At 35.7% G+C, this 21463-nt stretch overlaps 2 protein-coding genes across 6 annotated transcripts in view; both read right to left on the bottom strand.

The window, feature by feature from the left end:
- Positions 1 to 982: 982 nt before the first annotated feature.
- sh2d5 (SH2 domain containing 5) lies at positions 983 to 7483 on the bottom strand. 4 transcript variants are annotated; one of them, XM_079858037.1, is made up of 10 exons: positions 7321 to 7483; positions 6839 to 6919; positions 6592 to 6672; positions 5361 to 5435; positions 5136 to 5282; positions 4691 to 4891; positions 3798 to 3978; positions 2932 to 3037; positions 1903 to 2059; positions 983 to 1804 (listed from the first exon to the last, which is right to left on the bottom strand). In XM_079858037.1, exons 2-10 carry the CDS (start codon positions 6887 to 6889, stop codon positions 1613 to 1615), a joined length of 1191 nt encoding a protein of 396 aa, XP_079714163.1. In that variant the 5' UTR covers positions 6890 to 6919; positions 7321 to 7483; the 3' UTR covers positions 983 to 1612. The 4 variants fall into 4 exon arrangements, with proteins under 4 accessions (XP_079714163.1, XP_079714161.1, XP_079714162.1 ...); XM_079858035.1 differs by having other exon boundaries at positions 984 to 1828; positions 7321 to 7399; XM_079858036.1 differs by having other exon boundaries at positions 984 to 1828; positions 6839 to 6916; positions 7321 to 7355.
- Positions 7484 to 8818: 1335 nt separating this feature from the next.
- hp1bp3 (heterochromatin protein 1, binding protein 3) overlaps positions 8819 to 21463 on the bottom strand; it is a 167045-nt gene continuing 154400 nt past the window's right edge. Inside the window, exons 1-12 of one of the 2 annotated variants that reach the window (XM_079857997.1) lie at positions 15033 to 15130; positions 14308 to 14386; positions 13790 to 14033; positions 13556 to 13691; positions 12794 to 12940; positions 12664 to 12705; positions 12372 to 12520; positions 11825 to 11915; positions 11591 to 11750; positions 11234 to 11345; positions 10078 to 10242; positions 8819 to 9830 (exon numbers count right to left, since the gene is read on the bottom strand). In XM_079857997.1, coding sequence (XP_079714123.1) covers positions 9443 to 9830; positions 10078 to 10242; positions 11234 to 11345; positions 11591 to 11750; positions 11825 to 11915; positions 12372 to 12520; positions 12664 to 12705; positions 12794 to 12940; positions 13556 to 13691; positions 13790 to 14033; positions 14308 to 14377 — 1704 coding nt within the window. In that variant the 5' untranslated portion in view covers positions 14378 to 14386; positions 15033 to 15130 and the 3' untranslated portion in view covers positions 8819 to 9442. Of the gene's footprint in view, positions 9831 to 10077; positions 10243 to 11233; positions 11346 to 11590; positions 11751 to 11824; positions 11916 to 12371; positions 12521 to 12663; positions 12706 to 12793; positions 12941 to 13555; positions 13692 to 13789; positions 14034 to 14307; positions 14387 to 15032; positions 15131 to 21463 lie in introns of those variants that run through there. The other variant, XM_079857998.1, reaches the window with a different exon arrangement.

Here is a 21463-nt window from a genome sequence, read left to right as displayed (position 1 = left end):
TTCCGTCGGAATGCTTTGCAGTATGTCAACGCAAAAAAAAAAATCTAACTTATTTTTAACCACACTGAGAGTGTGTATGTGTACTAGGGCTTGCATAGACTAGTCGAGTAGTCGATAGATCGACTACTTCAACCACTAGTCGACGCTGTCGGAAACAATCGACTACTCGAGCGTCCATTAACCATAAATGAATTAAAAATGGCGAACGTCACCATCAGATGTGTGGAAATATTTCATCAAGCATGACAAAAATATAGTAATTGGCCAACTCTGCAAGAGGCCGTTCACATATTGCGTCTAAAAACGTGTGGAAAGCGCGGCCGTGCCGCTGTCTCCTACAAGCGCTTGCGCTCCCGTCTGTCGTTGCTATGCAACCAAACATGAACTGCGCTCTCCATGATGACGACGAAGAAGTATCAGCAAAGGATTAATTGATTTCTAGCCCTTGCATTAGCTTTACTACTAGATATATTTCTGGAGATGAGAAGGAAAAACTCGCCTGGAAAAACTAGCGCACCATGTTGCTTCCATTATGAGCGCGCTCGCCGCGCGCCTACATTTGAAATGTCGACCTTGAGCGCGAAAAAGACGCGATATGTGAACGGCCCGTCTGAAATGAAAGGCAAGAACGGCTATTTATTTGGCTTTAGACTGTTACATGAAAATTTTAAAATGAAATGTCATAATTATAATGTTTTGAGAGTTTACTTATGTAATTGTTGCATTAGGCTATGAATAAATAATGTTTATTGATAAGATCTAGCTTATGTCTTTTCATTTACAGTAGCATGAACCACGAGTAGTCGAGTAACTCGAGTATTGTTTTGATAAGAAATCGACTAGCAGAAATCAGTAGTCGTGCAACCCCTAATGTGTACATACACACACACACACACCAAGTATCTACTCGTATTTCATTTTGTAACATATTTGGTTAGATGGCAGTATTCTACTAGTTTTTGAACATTAAAAGGAGACAAAATGACAGTAAAATCAGTTTATGCAAAGAGGCAATACATTTACATTGATGCAAAGCTGATTACAGAAAAGTGTGCATTTAAGAGGTGAAATGTGCAAGAGGTAAAAAATATTAAAGCAGCAAAAAAAAAAAAAAACACCATTAACTGGGTAGTGGATATTTTCAGGGTTTGAAGTAATCACAAAAAAGTTATCTAAAACTAGTGATAATATACAACCAAGAGAGTGAAAAAGGCAATCAAGTACACGCATACAACATCGAATTTAAAGACATAATACAGGGTACACGCAGGTATGCATCTTTGCAAAAGTTGTTGTGTATAAATTTAAATTTGACATTTACATGAAAAACATGAGTGCTTGTTTCCCTAGAAAATACATTTAAACCAAAAAACCAACAAAGTGAGTGCTTTAGAAGGGTTTAGGTTATTGCCAACAGGCAAAAACAAAGTGTCCATTCAAAATATCCAAAAATAAAATAAAAATTGTGCCAATGACTTAAGATCCTGGTTAGGAAGGTTTACTCATGTCAGTAGCTCTGTAACTGTTAAAACCAAGTAAAATATGTAGTATACATTTTTTTTTAAAAAAGGTTATATAAAAAATAAAAATCACAGAGCATGAAAGACAGGATTCAAACCCAACTTTGGTTTTTAAATGTGCCTTTTTTGTTGTCCTGTGGTGTACGTAAACTCTTTTTGACCATCTCTTCCCAATCGTAACTGTGGTTGACACGGGCACAGCTCAGAAAACATTCCAGCTCCTCACTGAACTCTGTGTAGTGCTCGATCAAAGCAGCAAGGCTTTCAAATTCAATGTGGCACTTCTGTAAATGAAGATGAAACATTTGCTACATTTGACTTCTGACACAAGTAGTTATATAAAAAAAATAAATAAAAAAAAACAGGTTTCATCTTTGCTCACCTCAAGGCGGAACTTCCCCTTGCAGTTCTTAACAGAATGAGTTACCAGTCCCGATGGAAAGCGGACTGTAAGAGACCAACGGTTGGGTTTTTTGGGATGAGGACAAAGGAGGAAGGAACCCAAGACATCGTCTGCCAGGAGTGAGGAACTACAGTTGCTGTAATGGAAACCAAATACTCAACACTAAACTACTGAACAATACACGTGCCGGATTAAAAGCTATGTAAATTAATTCCTTTGGGCCTGGCTTCACAGACAGGGCTTAGATTAAGCCAGGATTAGGCCTTAGTTAAATTAGGGAAAAAAAACATTACTGGTGTGAATCTTGAGACAAATCAATGGCACTGACATATTTTAAGATATGTCAGTGCAAGTTGCTTTCAGTTAAACAGCTCAAACATGCATTTTAGTCTGGGCTTAAGCATTGTCAGTGAAACCGGGCATTGATGTACTTCCTTGCTTATTTTTCTATGTTGTGAAGATATAAATTCCCCCAAATCAGCTCAGAAAAAAAAGAAAGAAAATGCAGTGAAGCACAGCAGATTCTATTTTAGCCTAAATCCAAATTAAATATGCATGGAGAAACATGCAAAAAATAGTATTAAGAGGTACTGCTTAAAAAAAAATGAATAAAGCATTAACATTTATGTGATTGTAACTTTTGGGATAGTTCACCCAAAAATGATTTCATTTACTCATCCTCGTGTTGTTCAAAACCTGTGTGAAATTCTTTCTTCTGTTGAACAAAGGAAGATAATTTGAAGAATATGGGTAATCAAACAGTTGATGGACCCCATTGACTTCCATAGTATGGAAAAACAAAATCTATGAAAGTCAATGGCTACTGTCAACTGTTTGATTACCCAACATTCTTCAAAATATCTTGTTTGTGTTCAGCAGAAGAAAGAAACTCATACAGGTTTGGAACAACTTATGGGTGAGTAAATGATGACAATTTTAATTTTTGGGCGAACTATCCCTTTAAGTTTATCAGACCAGACAGCAGTGCCATTGTGCACCAATACTGACCTAGACACGCCAGCCCAGCACCACACTGCGTGAGCCAGAGCTTCTTCTGTCTCGGCCAAACTGGGAGCTCGAGACAAGGATGCGTTTGCACTGGCCTGTTCCTTTTCTGTTTCACAAAAGAAAAGATTCTTCAGATTCCCAGAGGAATCAAGTTCTCATTGGTTTCACAAATTATGTCCGTGTTTGTTTTCTTTGGCAAAAGAAAACACTGCAGCGTTCTTAGTTTGGACTGACCACAAGTTCAAATATTCTGAGTAGCACACATTTTTTACTGACTTTATCTAAATAAACTTTTTATTATTATTATTATTATTATTATTTTCAAGCTGCAGTACAGATCTTTTGCCTCTCTATGGCCATCTCGGTTTAAAACATAATTGCAGGTTACTAGTGGAGTTATTTTTTTTGGGATGTGCCATCTGCTGATTCAAATTGAAAACAAATATTCAATCTCCGATTATGTAAACCATATGAAACCAACGAGAGGTAAAGTCTTTTCTAAGTAACTACATCCTCAGCACACCCCATATAGCCGGGTCTTCCTCCAGTTTACAGACGTGCCGTAACTACGCAAAGACAAATGAACATACTGGCATTTCCCACAATAAATAAATAATATATAAATATACACACACATAATAAATAAAATAAAAATACACTGATTATTTTGTGGTAACTGGCAGAAACAACAATGTGGAAATCCCCACCACCTTTTTTGACTCACCAACCACCAAAACCAAAGATAAATGATCAGTATAATAAATTAACCCATTGTGTTTTAATTAGGCCAGCCACTTTAACCAGATGTGTGCATTACCTAAAGAACTCTCTCACTCTCGAAAGTGTCCTATGAACACTTATCCCACCTTGTGGTGCACTCAGTTTATCCTGCAGGTGGCGCTGTTTGAGGGGGGTACATGTAAAAGAGCGATATGCTCCGGAGCGCAGCTCTTTGGTCCGGATCGCCATTTTGCGAACTATAGTGGGAGAGGAAGTGGGACCCTCTTCAGGACTGCTCACTTGCTCCATGCTCTGTTGTGAGAACACCTGTACAGGGAAATCGACATGAACACTGCAGAACAGTACAGTATTCCAATTATTAGAAAAACTGAAGAATTAGGCAGTTTTAAAGGAATATTGAGGGTTATTGACAACTTAAGCTCCATTGACAGCATCATGCTATCAATTTTTTTTTTTTTTAAATAAAAGTTCAACAAGAGAAGTTCGCAACACCTAATATTAGATTTCTTACAAAAAACACTATTTAGAAGCCAAATGCAAATACAAAACATTTTCAATTCACTTCCTCAGTGTTGTAACAGATAATAGCAAACCTGATTCTATTTATATAAAATTACATTTTTTTTTTTAAATTAGAGGCTATTGTATAGAAAATTAATCAAATGATTTAGACTAGATTTAGACAAACTTACTTTTTTGTTGAAAATGTATGTTTTGAAAAAAATACAAATAATTATATTTATATAAATAAATAAATAAATAATTGGGGGACAATTCAAAATATTTTTCCGTGGTAAAAGAACCAGTAAGAGAACAGGCTGACTTTAAGAGGCCCGAAAGGAATCGCTGAATCTCAAAAAAATATTCAGCAATTTCTTTTTGGGCTTCATTCAATAATATTGAACTAGTAATCAAATGTATCAAATGTTTTCTAAGCCACTTGCACAAATTTAGTGCACAATTTTAGGTTATAATAAACTTCAAAAAGCTCTTTATGCTAGATACGGTGAGAACAAACCTTTGCCCCAGGTAGCAGGCCTTGAGTTGGGGCCCTGCGGAAAGACACCAAGGCGCTGACACTGAGAGGGAATCCTTGATTTAGCAGCGATGGCGTTTGAGTTGGTTTGTTCCCCGAACACTCATCCTGAGCTTCCTCTTGGTGCTTCTCCAGAAAATACAGTTGAAAACAGCGGCAAAGCAGCAGGTTCAGGAACTGGGCCTTTATTTGGGAAAAACACCCTCAAATTCTTGCAGCGGTAGAGCATTTATTCTTATTTCTAACTATTGTGCATTTTTACATTTTCAACGTTCTTTAGTGTGCAATGTTACTGTCCAAGCACATAATTTGTTTTGCCACTTCTAAAGATCACACTTGAGAAACATAAAACCACATTGTTGATTCTAGAACAGATGTGCAATATTACAAACAATTAAATAGGATGCTTTGTCGTGTTGAGGCTTACAGCACGGGCATGTCTGGCTCTGAAGAGGTGGCAATAGAGCTGGGCATCAGAATTTCCAGGATTATGGGAGACGAAGGCAAACTGGGCATCTGTCGGACGGGCGGTGGACAGCGAGACTCGACACATGGCGTGAGCCATGAGGAGCGTCTGATGAGATACACACCAAAGAGTTAAACCATCTGAAATACGCAAAGATAAACGTCAGAAATCCCAAGATGATCTTACCTTTTCATCTTCATCATAAACTTTGACTCCTTTGACAGAGAATTTCAATGAGACGGTTCGCTTGCTCTTGCAGTTCTGCAAATACAGATATTCATTAGTAAACTACATAACCAGTCAAAAAGTATTACTTTTTTCCACATTGTACAATAATAAGTCGTTTCTTTTTTTATTAATTAGATTTGATCTTAGCAATTCCGCTCGACTGAATCACTAAAAGGAACAGATTGAAAGCATAACTAGATAACCCTTTAAAAATCGATGTTTCATATTTCAGGAATTTCTTTAATCATTGTATTATGAGTTTCATCAAAATCTATATTTTCAACAAAGGTCTGTAGAAAACTATTTAAAATATAGTTAGAAATGTCATGGAAAAGCTGAACATCTTTGACCTAATATATTTATTTGAAGTACCCCCTGAGATTAAAGTTAGAAGTTAGGTCAATAATAAAATTAAGTCAATAATAATAATAATAATAATAATAATAATAATAATAATAATAGATACAATTAAGTCCATGGTTTTCTGATGTCGGTTAATGGTCACATTACATGCAGGTAAACAAATAAAATGTATTGTTTTATTTTGATTGTTTTTTTTTATTATAATTATTTTTTAGATTTAATTAATAGCTTTTCATTAAACTCACAGACCCTCTGCAGTTCAGTCACAAACCCCCAGTCTGGAAAACCCTGACATAAAATGTAATATTTAATGCACATCATGTTGTTGATAAAGAACTATACATTTTCTATCCCTTTGTATTTTTATATCAATATGGTACAAGCTTATCCTGTTCAACAAATCAATGAGATAAACAAGGTTAAAAGTAATCTAAACGTAGTCAGATTACTGTACCTTACCTTAAATGTGTAATGTAATGGATTACGGTACTAACTACAACTTTGTCATGCAATTTGGAATCAGTAATAGACTACAATTTGTAAGTAATCTACCCAACACTGTATGTAGTGTAGTAATGTTCTTAATATTGTTCTGAAAATTTTTCCACATTTTACAATAACAGTCATTAAAATGATTAAATACCCAAATGGATGCATGTGCATAATATATGCGTGTACAAAACTGATTACAAGCACATATGCCTAGATCAAAAGGCTTTTAAGACCATTAAAAACAAATTCAGTCAAGTGTCCAAAATTCAACATAGAAAACACATATAAAAAAGTAAACATACTCTTGAGATTCACTTCACAGCACACACATTACCTTGAGAGACTTCAGCTGAGTGTGCAGCTGCTGAATCTGATCATCCAAACAACTGTCATCCACAGGAAATGAGCCAATATACTAGACAAACAGAGGGTTTACTCAGTAAAAGCAAAACTATGAGTTCATGATACAATCATCCCAATGTATGGGAGGAAACTATACAATAAAACCACAGATACAATTTCAAAACTTAGTTGCAAAACCAGACGTAGCTACAGTATTAAAATATTTCAATAATTATCACCTCAGCAGATCTTGTAACAATCCCATGTTCCCTGCCAGCTGTCTCCCCCATATCCAAGCCTGCTGTTGTTGGCTTTATCTACTGTTCAAAATAATACATAATAAAAATGACAAAACAGAGGTCAGCGTTTGCCAGACCAAGTCAGAACTGCATTACAAACTCCTTCAACGATTTAACTTCACGAATTACAGCACAGCACAAATAGTGAAAGTAAATCCTCGACATTGCTCAGATAAACAGACACATTTGTGCAGAAGCTGTTCAGACCGGTTCACACTCTAAACGTGCCAATAACGGTCAAAATAAAAGTATGTTTTGAGACACAGCCAAACTTTTTCACGAAAGCTAAAGAAATTGCTATATCGGGAAACTCAAGTACAAATCAAAACAAACGATGTACTAGTTAACGCTTGAATAATTACATAAGGATCCATAAAGTAGTTGTAATGAAGCAAGAAAAACCAGAGGAGACAGATACTCACAAATTAGCCCACACGACTGAACCTGGCAGGGTGGGTCGATTATCCTCCAGGGGTTTTGCAATCCATTCCTGACTCACCTTAATTCTCTAAATCCCGCCTATTCAGAGCCAGACTGGATCCATTGGGAAAGATTTGACAAGATCCGCCTACACCACACATGCATGGATGCACAGGTAATTGGTGACTGATTCATCAAACTGATTCACTTAAAAGACGGGTTTATTCTGACTCTTTTAAAGGGATAGTTCAACCAAACATTTTGTCATGATTTACTCACCCTCATGTTGTTCCAAACCTGCATGAGTTTCTTTCCTTGAACTCAAAAGAAGATATTTTGAAGAATGTAATCAAACAGTTGACGCTGACAGTAGCCATTGTCTTCCATTGTAAGAAAAAAAATACTATGGAAGTCAATTAATTGGTTCTTCAAAAATATCTTCTTTTGTGTTTAACAGAAGAAAGAATTTCACAAAGCTTTGGAACAACATGAGGGCATGACAATATTTATTTTTGGGTGAACTGTCCCTTTAAGTGGCCCAAAAGGAATCGCTGAATCTTTTCCAATGATTCAACATTTCGAAACTGTTGATTCAATCAGTGCGTTTGAAATATTCAAGAAAGTATGCAGCGACGATTCGTTTTTGGGAAACGATGAATATAGTGCAGAATCTGTTTGGTCGTCTGAACAGAATGATTTTTTGGCTAAGCGAATCAAACATGACCAGATAACCTTCTGAAAATTGTTGTTTCTGTATCTGTGAAAAAATATTTATAATATAACATATAGCTCTTGTATTTTTAACATTTCTAAATAACACTTTTAATTTTCTAACAAACATGTTAAGTGTTAGGCCTATGTTATGTAGTAATGTTAGATAATGTTTTTAATACAAGTCATCATTATGGAGAATTTTTTATATACAGGGGGTACCCGAGTCTGTAAAAATTAAAAACCTTTGATGTTTGTGAATGTTAAAATACTTTAAGACAAGTCAAGGCATGATATGTTTTATGTAAACATAAATGTCAATGCTTAGTATAACTGAATTAAAGCATGCCTTTTCTTCCCAAATACTGTGCATGTTAGAGCAAGGAGAAGAATTTGCCACTGTGAATTTCACATTAACAGAGACAGCTGTGATTATGACACAAACCCTGCATTTCAGAGCTTGAATCATTTGGTAACCCCTTTTAAACACCTCTAAATTAGAGGTTTTTCATTGGGTATCAAATCAAGCCACCCAAATAAAACAATGGTCAAATAATGAAGTACAAATATAGTCACTTTATTAAGGACTACAGAAAAGTATATCAGTTACATGCATGCAGGGTAAGGTAAGCAATGCTCATAAAATTACATCTAACCCCCCTGATAAACTAACACACAAGAGTATGACCCAGTTAATAGTGTGTATTATGTTTTAAACATCTGCTTGGAAAATCTTTTCAATGTATATTCTCCTTCATAGACTATACAGAACAAAACAACAGTCATGGATATGGATACCAACATTTCTTTAATGCATCTTAATAAATCCAATTTTGCATTCAGGTAAACTGTTCAACTGAAAGTTAGGCATCAATAATCGTTCTTTTCTTTGACTTACACGAAGGAACCAACATCAACAAAACTCTTTTTTGATTACAATAGTAGCTAAAGACCTAAATTCACAAAACATGAGCAAAAACAATTGAAATAAAACTTACAAAGAAAGGTTTTTTGAACACTGATGAGAAAGGGGAGACTGAATAACTGAAATGCTTGCCTCTACAGAAAGATTGACTACAAGAACTTTAAATATTTGATTTTTTTTTGCTGAAGCACAACTGAGATGAAGCAACAGCTGCTTCTTCAGACTCTCATAATGGTGACCTGAACAAGCGTCTTAAACAACATAAACAGTAGCATTTCTACTCTACATCTTTACCTGTAATTTAAGAATACTGAACATAATATGCCTGTATCTGAATGGCAGAATAATTTTGAAGAGGTCCTATGTTCATCAGAGGCCCCAAGACAAGGAAAACTTGGAAGTTTCTACAAAAATAAGAGGAGAAAATAGCCATCACTGCAGTCTACAGAGCTACAGTTGATCTTTTCAGCTGTCTGCAAGCGTGGGATTCATTTCCGGGATCGGAGCGACTTGCGTGCGGCAGGTTTAGCCTTCACAGCAGATTCAGTCGCCTCCTTCTTAGCTGCCTTGGGCGACGGCCGTTTGGACCCCCTGCTTGTCATCTTTTTGGCTATGGGTGTTTTAGGTTTGCTGGTTGGGGCGGCTTTCTTGACTGGTGTGGCTTTCTTGACTGGTGTGGCTTTAACGGGAGTGGGCGCGGGCGCGGGCGCCTTTTTAGACGCTGCTTTGCTCGCAGCGACGGGTTTCTTGGCTGGTGGAGGGGCTTTCTTGGCAGGCGCAACTGATCTTTTTGAGGCAGGAGGTTTTCGGCTGACTGTTTTAGCCCTTTTATTTTGACGAGCTTTAGGCGCAGGAGTCCGTTTTGCACGCTGGGTCCTGTGGACAAATAAAAAGCATGTTTAGCCTTGCAAAGACACAGCCCGAGTTAAATGTCTCTATGACATTCTGGTCTATGATTTGGGATTTTTTTGCCCATTTTATCATCCGACAAGTGGAAGCCAGACAACACAACATGGTTTATTACTCAGGGTTAATGATTTGTTCAAATCCCAAAAGCCAAGTATAAAATAGCAAAGTGCTTTGGCACTAATAATTGCTATTTTGACATTGTGATGTACTTCACCTCTTTCTTTGGGGAGGCTCATCCTCGTCCGATTCTTCCTCTCCAGATTCTTCCTCCGACTCCTCTTCGGATTCTTCATCAGAATCGTCACTTCTCTTGCGTTTGAGCTTCTGTTCCTCCTTCTGTTTGAGTTTTTCCATCATTTCTGGAAACAGAACCGCTGGGCTACAAAGGAGGAGCGACAGACAATTTGTCAATTCAAGTAGTTCCATCACATTTAATCTTCATTTTGTACAATGCCTTAAGTCTCACCTTTCTAATATTTTTATGACAAAATCAAAAAATATTGATTTGCACCTAGTCAATTCACCAAGTTTCATCTAAACAATCGTAAGAGCTAAGAACTAAAATTTGCAGTTAAAGGGTTCGTTTTTCACCAAAAAATTAAAATGATCAAATTAAAAATAATTTACTCACCCTCAAGCAAGCTTAGGTGTATATGACTTTTTTTTCCTTTCTTTCAGCCAAACACAATTGGAGTTATATTAAAAAATATCCTGGCTCTTCCCAGCATTATATTGGGAGTGAATGGTACCTTAGATTTTGAAGCCCAAAAAAGTGCATCCATCCATCATAAAAGTAATCCATACGGCTCCAGGGAGTTAATAAAGGCCTTCTTAAGTGAAGTGATGCGTTTTTGTAAGAAAAAAATCCATATTTATAACTTTATAAACTATAATAACTGGCTTCCGGTAATAGCCATACGCGAATCTAGTTCTGGCGGAAGAGTGACCTTTATTAACCCCCTGGATGGATGTGCTTTTTTGGGCTTCAAAATCTAAGGTACCATTCACTCCCATTATAAAGCTGGGAAGAGCCAGGATATGTTTTAATATAACTCCATTGTGTTTGGCTGAAAGAAGAAACTCATATACCCATAGGATGGCTTGAGGGTGAGTAAATTTTTTTGGCATATTAGTTTATTTTTATTCAGCTTTAACTCATTTTCATTTTAATATTTTTAGTCATTTTATTATTATTTAATTGTTAGTTGCCAAGAAAACATTTTTAATATACGTGCTAGTTTAAAATGTTTCACAAAATATTTATATTTTGTTTTATTTCAGCTTGATTTCAATCTCCAATTATTAATTTATTAAATAGTTTTAGATTTAGTAAACAATAACAACACTGGTTTATGGTGAGCTGAACTTACCTTGGGTAAAATGGATAGCTTAGCTGGTACGACCCACTGAGTCCATGACCAGAAATCTGCTCCATCCATCCCATCATTTTACACTTCAGCAAAGTTCTCTTCAAGTTTGGAACTGGCAATCAGAAAGAATACTTTTATAAAAATCTGCATAACACATTAAGTTACAGCAAATACAGAGATATATGAAGGGTGGCTGTAATATAAACTGAAGAAAACTATTTCTGTACCAGCGTTCTTGTGAACAACTCCTTTGAGAATAACAGTTAGAAGCATGCCAAAACAAAAGCAAACTAAATTCAGTCCTCAGAGAGCAAACGTGCCTTAGGCTGCGATAAGTGAGGAGTGAGTGTACCGTACCAACTAAAGAGACGCTCTTCTGGTCCTGTTTCTCCATGAGGAATTTGCGCAGTATGGTGATGCTGCAGGTCTTGGGCTCATTCATGGCTGTGATGGCGGCCACTACAGCATCTTCCAGCAGTCCGCCACCCATGAGCACCTTATTCCCAGCTTTCTTCAACTGTCAAACACAAATGCAGATTCTCATCAAACCTGCTTGTTGAAGAAGTCGAGCGATTCAGAAGAGTAACTAACCTGGAATGTTCCAGAGGCTCCCTTGCCAGTGATTTGCTCCAAGTAGCCCTTTTCCACAGATCTCTGCAGGCAGTTCTTCAACACGTCAGGCCTAAAGAATTTACAGAAGAACTTTAATAAATCTTCAGGCAAAATGTATGTACACAATTTCAATCTGTAATTAACTCCTAATGGTATACATACTATGTACAGTTCTGCGTGTATGGAAATGGAATAACACTTTTATTCAGAAGTGATGCATAAAATTACTCAAAAGTGACAGTAAAGACATTTATAATGTTACAAAACTTTTCTATTTCAAATAAACGCTGTTCTTTTGAACTTTTTATTCATCAAAGAATCCTGATCACGGTTTCTACAAAAAGATTAAGCAGCACAACCGTTTTCAACATTGATAATAATAAGAAATGTTTCTTGCGCAGTATGCTGAAAATTTAGCTTTGCATCACAGGAATAAATTACATTTTAAATTAAATTAAATAGAAAACAAAAAAATTATTCCATTCCCAATTTTCTCAAATGTTCAGGATGTTGAGTCAAAAATGACCTGTTCTCCACATTGAGTTGAGGGAAGTATTGTTCCAGGTACTTCTTGATTAGGATGTAGGAAGCCTCCTTGGGTTCACAGAGGCGGGTGATGATCAGAGGCAGAGACTCTCCCAGCGTCTCCTTCGTCCCCGCAGACGCAGCCGACTTCTACACAACATGACAGTGACAAAATTAACGATTTAATAATTATGACAAACCATAAAAAAAAAATACCCAACAACATTCAACTAATTAACACATTTAAAACGCTACGTCAATGCAAAGACAATAATCAAACTGCATTTGGATACCTTTCCAATGGCGAAACTTCCAGAGAAGCCTTTGCCCTTCAGCTGCGGGTAAAGAAGACAAGACAAGGATGGCTTTTGACTTACTGTAACACATAAATATTTCTTGTTTTGTAAATAAATTGCAAATCACCTGTTTGACAGAGCCCTTCTCAACCAATCGCTTCAGGGCCCTCTTGTAGAGGTTTTTGGTCTTTTTGTCCATTTCCACAGACGGATACTTCTTCATGACATATTTCATAATGGTAATGGAAGAGGCACCACTCCGTTCTTTGCAACTCTGTGGGTAGATTGTAAAGATGCACATATGAGATGATAATTTTTTTCATCTTAGATTTCCAAAGAATATAGTGCTGCAGGAATGAGTCCTAAACCCGAGTTAGAAACGATTCAGCATTTTTTAACCAAACTTTAACCAACTTTAACGAGACTTTAACCAAAAGATGGTTAAAAAATGCTGCATTGTTTCTCACTAGTCCGCTTTACGACCTCACTGTGTTTATAATTGTGCTTTTGCTAAATATTCTAAATGAAAAACCTAAATACCAATTGTATTTAGGCTTCAAAATTCATAAAAGTTGTATTAATTTGTGAAGATTATCATGATGAACAAAATATGTGAGAATCATAAACTTTTGTTGGTGACAGAGTTTATTTTCTGCAATAGTCCAAAAGCCAATGGAAAAATCCTATTGGCTTTTTGTCAAGGGAACCAGGGTGATGCGAACTTACATCACTGCAGCACCGTACACATTTTAACAACTAAAATATTCGGTGCTAGTATCCAGTAATTCTAAAAAGAAACAGTGGGTAAAACATACTTTAAAGTGCCAAATGACAATCAAACACCCTCTAGAAGGTAACTGAACAGTTCCCATTAAATTCTGAACCAGACCTCAATTGCTTCTAAGATGATTTCTTCAACTTTGGGCTGGGAAAGAGAAGATGAAGCCAGTTTGTTGGCAGAAATGGTCGCCCAAGCAGGAATCTTCTTTTTCACCTTTTTCCCTTTGTCATCTCCTTCCTTATCACTGTAACATAGGAACAAACAATACATAAAATGCTTGATAAGCCACTTTTATTTTTTATCAGACTTTTTTAAAAAAAAATTTACAACAGCCAGACTTACATTTTGGCTACAACATCCTTGACTTTTTTCTTCTTGCTCTTCCCTTGTTCAGCTGCTGCTTCTTCAGTTTTCTCTCCTTCATCAGGAGTCTCTCCTTCATCTTTGACAGGTTTCTCACCATCAGCGGTCGCATCCTCCCCATCACCTTCTTCTTTCTTGTCCTCCGTGGCTGCAGGTTCAGTGGTGGCTGAATCCTTCTCTTTCTCTTTCTCTCCTACAGGTGCAGACCCTTCAGCGGGAGCATCTGTGGGATAGAAAACACAATGTTCAGTCAAAGATGCTTTATAAAGCCATACCACTTGTGCATTATTTTATAAACTCGTTTGAAGTCATATGTTAACTTTGCATGAAGAGGGGAGGATTTTCAGTGCCTAGTAGCTTCTTTTAGGATTGTTTCAGTGTATACGAACAAAGTTTTTATTCCTGGGTGAATTATTCCTTATGTGGTTCTGTCTATTGTGGACAGTCATTATTTCTTCTCAATATGACTGATGTACCATGCAAGGGGCAGTACGTACCTCCCTCAGGGGCATTTGCTGGGGTGGCATCCTCTTTGGGTGGAGCTGCAGCTGATCGGCGAATGGGCATGATTCAAACCTGCTAATAAATACTTTATTAATATGTATATGTATATGTGTATGTGTGTATGTATATATATATATATATATATATATATATATATATATATATTTAATGCATCTGAACTGGGAATTCAATAAAAACATGTTGCATTGTTTATTACGTTGTAATGCATTTCATTGTGTAGACTGCAAAGATTTATTTACAAAATTACAGGAATTTTATGGACTGTTTTGAACACCTTAGATGTGTGTCCATGACCTCTTCTCAGCAAAGGGAAGTTCGTGCAAAGCAAAGCACCACGACAAACGCACTGGCCATTAAGGCACAGCAAATTAACAAGAAAGGAGCAACAATCCCATTGTTTATTTGCTCCATTTATAGTCTTTATTGCTATATGTAGCGAATAACGTGCACGTAGTCACACCTGCACACATTTTACCACTGCACAGGAACTGAATTGGATGTAAAACACAATATAATCGAAAATGGCCATTTTGTCCATTTTGCCTGGTACAGTAATGGCGCTGCGTTGAGCTGAAAATGGTAAATGCACGAGGCTGCAGATTCAAAAGAATAAATAAAACATACGCGCCTGCAGACCGTGTAAATTAGTCTGTAAACGGAGAATGCACAATTTCAGAATGAGCTTTTTAATGCATACCTTGATGTACTGGTTTATCAGTTGAAAGAAACACTCCCTTCCTTTTTGGAATTCACTGTTTACGCGACCCTCCCCCTCTTGCGTACGCATAGGCACGTACGTGTCGACGCATGCGTGCGCGTGCCAGTACCAGTTCCGTTCGTCCATTGTGATGATTGTGAGTTACAGCAGCGAGGTGACCTTACTTTATTTATTTATTTTTTTTATTTTTTATTTAAACCTAAACATTATTATGTTACTATTTCATGAAAGATATTACAAAATTACTTGTTTACAATTATATGTACTTTATGGTTACACATTTTGTGTAACATGGGCAAAAATGGGTATTATTTAGGCCTATATACGTAATATTTATAGTCATATAAAAATGTATGTATATAAAAACAAACTAATAAATAAAATGTCTGTTTCGTGTATGGCTTCTTTGTTATTTGCAAATTAAAACATTTATATTTTACCACAAGATGGCAGTATTTTCTGATGCATTGGCTGAAACTTTTTAAAAGTATTATCTATTCTAGAGATCACAAGTAGAAGCCTACTACTTTTTATACAATAAAACAAACATATTGAAACACATCTAGAATTAATAAAAAAATATATGACATTATTTCCATGTTTTTGGGAGATAATACAATGGTGTGGATATGAACAGATATTTTAGTCAAGTCAATTCAAGCTGTAGCCACTTTTACTTATATAATGCTTTATACAAAACAGATTGTTTCAAAGCAGTTTGGTTATAACAGGAAAGCAATTAAATGACGAAATAGTTCTGTACAGCAGCTCTAAAAAGAAACCAGTGACATTGTTCAGTCTTGATTCAGTTCAGTTGTAAAGAGCTATCAAGATAAGGGTGTGATCCTTGTAGGGGCATGTTTGTTTGTAGGGGCAACAGCATTTTTCAGAAATCGCTATAAACTGCAACTTTAAGTTTCATGTAAATATCATGCTACATTAATATGGTTGACAACTATTTTGAGTCTGCTTTTTTATTTTAGTAGTTAATTTAGCCTTAATAGTCCTGCAGTGTGACAAATGATTTTTTTTTTTTAAATGTTAAAATTTTTTAGGTCATTTAAACTGCATATAAAAGAATAAAATTATTCATTAAAAATAATTTAAAATTGAGTTTAGCATATCACACGGCAGGACACTGCTTGAAATGTCACATCAACTACTCATATGTCAAAAATACTATGGTATTATCACTGTCATACCTATAGCTACCACCAAATGCAGTTGTTTATAAGAGAATGCAGAATAAAGACATGTTTTTTCCCCTGGTGCACAAAAGGAGACTACGAGGAGACCTGTGGGGTTTCACACAGTATTGAACACCCACACACTCTCTGTGTTTTAAAGTCCAGCATGTGGCGTCCCACAATCATCCTGAAAAAGTGCAAGATATGAAGCTTTTCCATCTAAATGACTATTCTATTGGGTTTCTAAACACATCTGGTCTCTCTGCATGATATATTAATCTTTTTTTTCTTTCAGCATTTGTGTTTGGTGCCTGGCTCCATAAAATCAGTGAGATTACTATGTGGTTACCATGCCAACCCAAACCTTTATCTTTTTTAGAGAGATAGCCCACTGTTGCCTTGGAGACTAACGTCCACAGAAATTGGTGTACAATTTCTGTATTAGATCTAATTGCATCAGAGGTAATGCTCTTTTGGCATCATTTATATCTCAATGTTTTCTTCTTGGACGAAGTTGCATCTGTTTCAGTTGCTTTCAAGGAAGCAGAAGGATCCTGAACTAGAGATTTCAACAACATTGTTTCTGGAGCAGCAGTGTGAGCTTCATTAGGTTTAACACTGAAACCCTTTCAAAGTAAACCTTTTTTTCTTCTTTATTTCAAGAATGAACCTCATTGGTTCTTGCTGAAGCTCAGACGTGCTGCATAACATGAGAATGAACCTCATTGGTTCTTGCTGAAGCTCAGACGTGCTGCGTAACACGAGAATGAACCTCATTGGTTCTTGCTGAAGCTCAAACACGCTGCGTAACACGAGAATGAACCTCATTGGTTCTTGCTGAAGCTCAAACGTGATGTGTAACACGAGAATGAACCTCATTGGTTCTTACTGAAGCTCAAACGTGCTGCGTAAAACGAGAATGAACCTCATTGGTTCTTGCTGAAGCTCAGACGTGCTGCGTAACACGAGAATGAACCTCATTGGTTCTTGCTGAAGCTCAAACGCGCTGCGTAACACGAGAATGAACCTCATTGGTTCTTGCTGAAGCTCAAACGTGCTGCGTAACATGAGAATGAACCTCATTGGTTCTTGCTGAAGCTCAGACGTGCTGCGTAACACGAGAATGAACCTCATTGGTTCTTACTGAAGCTCAAACGTGCTGCGTAAAACGAGAATGAACCTCATTGGTTCTTGCTGAAGCTCAAACGTGCTGCGTAAAACGAGAATGAACCTCATTGGTTCTTGCAAAGTTCGAACATGCTGCATAACATGAGATTGAACCTCATTGGTTCTCGTACGTCAAGCGAACATGCTTGAGCTTCCGTTTACCACAACTGATGTGTGAGTTGAACAGGAAAGGAAGTACTTAATACAAAATATTTAATACTGGTGTTTTTTGGAGAAGAAATTGGAGAAGAGAAGGATCTAAATTTGTTGTCCATGCTCATCATGATATTATAAAAGCTTTTTCATTTATATTTAATCTTTGCCTTGGATTACAAGTTTGTTGTTTGAAAGGAGGAGTTTAACCTTCAAAACTATAAAAAAAAAAAAAAAAAAAAAAAAAACACCTTCAAAACTATTGTTTATTCTTAGGTTTTTAATAATTTAAGCCATTTTATATTATTTATTTTATAGTTATAGTTATTTTATTTCTTTTGTATTAAGGTTTGCAATTTTTAAAAGTTCAAATAAATATATAAATAAACAAATAAATATATAGTAACAAAGTTACAAGTAACAGGTTGTAAATTAAGCACTAAACTAATTCTATATATTTCTATATAATTGTAATATTACAGAACTTGCTAGCTTTGCACCAAATGTTGGTTCGTAGTAGAGAAACATTTCTATAATTAAAAATGTATTTTTATTAGATCACTTTTCATGAAAAATATTTTTTTATATTAGATATTATAAACAATCTAACATTAATTGCACACTAAACAATATAAGATTTTAAAAAACGTAATAATAGATTAAAAAAAAACCGCAATATAAGATTTTTAAAACGTAATAAGAGCGTTTGACGCCATATAAGAACAAGAAGGCGGGGCTGAAGAAGGGGGCACAAACGTCATTGGTTCTTGCTAGTGACGTCAATGCGCCAAATTTGAATATGAGGCATGGCGGAATGGAAACAGTTTTACCCAATATACTAAACCATTTTTTTCTGTCCAGTTTGTAAGTAAATAATATTTGTTACACTGTTATACGATAACATGTCAATCAAGTCATGAATATACATTTGATTGCTTAGCCTATATGATTTGAATAGCAATGCATCTTTTGACTATTTGGTGATACTACCCCAGTTTCTTTTTCTTTTTTCTTTTTTTTGTATAAGGGCCATTCTACAGAATTGGTGCAAAGTCAGAGTTGGAAACATCTTGAAATTTTTTTGTTTTTTCCCACAAATTTTGCATGTATGCAAATTGTATAATATCCAAGGTACGCTTTTCTAGTAATTGTGCAGTTAATTCTCATATTGTATTTTCAGAAAATGCTGGAATATTTTCCTTCTCCCCAAATTTGTCACTACCGAAACACAATATTAAATCATTTATTAAGAAGGCTTATAATGACCTATTAAGATTTTGTTTACATCTACCTTATAAATATATATTTTTTCTATTTAAAAAAAATATTTTTACTGGTTAAATCAATAAAGATTATAATTTTAATAATATTTTAAGTGTGATTTATGGGATTTGTTGTATTTTGAACCCAATCTTTCTTTGTAGAAGGCATAAAGTTTATCGTACTGATTTCAAAGTTAAGGATTCATTAGTTTGAATATGCATTGAACCAAACACTATCATAACATCTTAGTTGATAATTCAATATACTGTATTTTTGACAAAACATCCCATGTTACGGTAGTGACTGCACATTTTTGGTAGTGACAGTAATGTTTTGGTAGTGACCACAATACTTTGTTAGCCATGGCTGAATCAGACTGTCCACATTTTATGTTAATATAAATAAATAACTATGATGCACATATGCAGTCAGTACATATAGCAGACACACATCTGACAGTAAATATCTTATAAGAACACCTAGAGCTATTCTATATTTTGGGTCTTGAGGTGCAAGTGAGAAGAGGTATGCTCATAGATTTTTCTTCCCAAAAAAACAACAACTTACAATGTAGACTCAGACCCACTTTGTTTTATTTTCACATTTTCAACATTTTGTTTATGAGTCATTCAGATAAATCTCCAGAACCACTGAACTCTCTGTGTGTGTGTGTGTGTGTGTGTGTGTGTGTGTGTGTGTGTACATAAAACATTAATTTCAGAATAATTTTCCTCATTCAGATAAATCTCCAGAACCACTGAACTGTGTGTGTGTGTGTGTGTGTGTGTGTGTGTGTGTGTGTGTGTGTGTGTGTGTGTGTGTGTGTGTGTGTACTGGTGTCTGATCACCCTCACTGGATGTGCTAGGTGGTGTGGAAGCCCTGCAAAATGTCTCCATCTCTTTTTGTCTTTTCACCATCATCCTGTGTCTTTTCTGTCTTTTCCTCCATGCTTTTCTGACATGTCTTTGCTCCCTGTCAGATAATTCACTGATGCTCTTCTACTTTCCTTCTTCCCTTCGTTTCTTATTTCTTTCATTTTCTTTCCTCAAGTATTCCTCGTACTTTACTGGGTCTTCCCTCAACCTTTGTTTGTATTCTCTCTATCTCTCTGTTGTAGTTTTTCTATTTTTTTTAGGCATGTTGGTGTTTTGTCATTCTCCCTGTCAAGTTAATCATAGAAATTAACATTACTGACAACAACCTTACACCTAAGCTAGTATCATGGACTGCAACCTTAAGTAATTGTAACCTCATCACATTACAGAATTTTAACAGAATCTTGCATACTAAAACACTACTAAAACATACTACAGTAGTAATTATTTGCATAACTGTACTAAAATGTAGTTTATTCCTCCAAATAAAGGATTATGTGTTCCCTTTTGTCACTACCAAAACAATGTCACAACCGAAACTTCAAGAAAATGTTTCGGTTGTGACTGTTTTGGTAGTGACAATTTTAGATAACTTTTGAGCCTAGCTCGAAGATGCTAATCAGCACATGGTTAGCCATCACTGGTCAGAACAGTTGAACACATATAACAACAAAATTTTATGGAATAACATTCCAAAAAAAATTCTCAATAGCAGAAAAAATGAGTTTGGTAGTGACATTCCTTAAAGTTACACACAGATTTTTAGACTTTAGAACACATTTACCTCAAAATGATGGGATCAATCTACTCACCATATAGCACATGAGAGAGAGGGACACAGGAATATTTCCTGATCAAAAATGTAGGAGTGTGGTTAAAATCAGTCTCAGCCAATGGACTACAACATTCACTGTTTTGGTAGTGACATGAAAATGCGGGACATGTTTTTTTAGATAAAGTTTCATGATTTAAAAATAAAAGATAAAATAAATATTTTTTTTAACTTCATTTTTAAAAAAAAAACAAAAATATTTTTTTTAAAACAAGAATGGAAAAATTTGCAAAAAATTTTTCAATATCATTTTCACAAGTTGAAATTTAGGGGTTAGGGTTTGGGACAGCCACCTCCTAATTGAAAGTAGCCCATAAATTATGATTTTATATATATAAAGCTTACTGATATCTTAAATATTATTGTGGGTTTCAATAGATAATTGAAGGATCTTAGTAAACATCTAAGATTTTAATAATTAAATGCTTTTCAAATGTGTTTTTTGGATGAGGGACAGCAGTTTGCACCAATTCTGTAGAATGGCCCATAAATGGAAATGAAATGAACGTTAAACTTTCTAACAAGATTAAATTGATAATTCCTTTTACGCAGTAGATATTCATACCCATTATGCCAAAATATACATGGTAATAAACTGGGTTTAAGTGAACACGTGGTGAAAAACTGGCCTTGCCTAGTTAAAAAAAAAGAAAAAGATTCTTTCTCTGATAAACACCTCAGTTGAAGGACTGCCATAGTGTTTCTTCATAGAGAAGACCACAAGGCTGGACTGAACGGAAGTCAAAAGGAATAATGAGATGGTTTTGTTATTAGGGTAGTCCTCCTTGTGTAATTGTGAGCATGAAGAAGCCAGCAATCATTGAAATGCTTATTTGCCTGCCATTTTAAATCCAGAAGTATAATTGCACTAATTACAACAATTGTGTCATTTCAGCACTCTTTGGTTCTTCCTGGTTCAGCCCATATTTGAG

Source organism: Squalius cephalus (assembly GCF_949319135.1).
Source record: "Squalius cephalus genome assembly, chromosome: 22".
In the NCBI taxonomy this organism is placed as follows: Eukaryota; Metazoa; Chordata; class Actinopteri; order Cypriniformes; family Leuciscidae; genus Squalius; species Squalius cephalus.
Note: the sequence above shows the minus strand (reverse complement) of the source record. Positions and strands in the feature narration are given on the sequence as shown.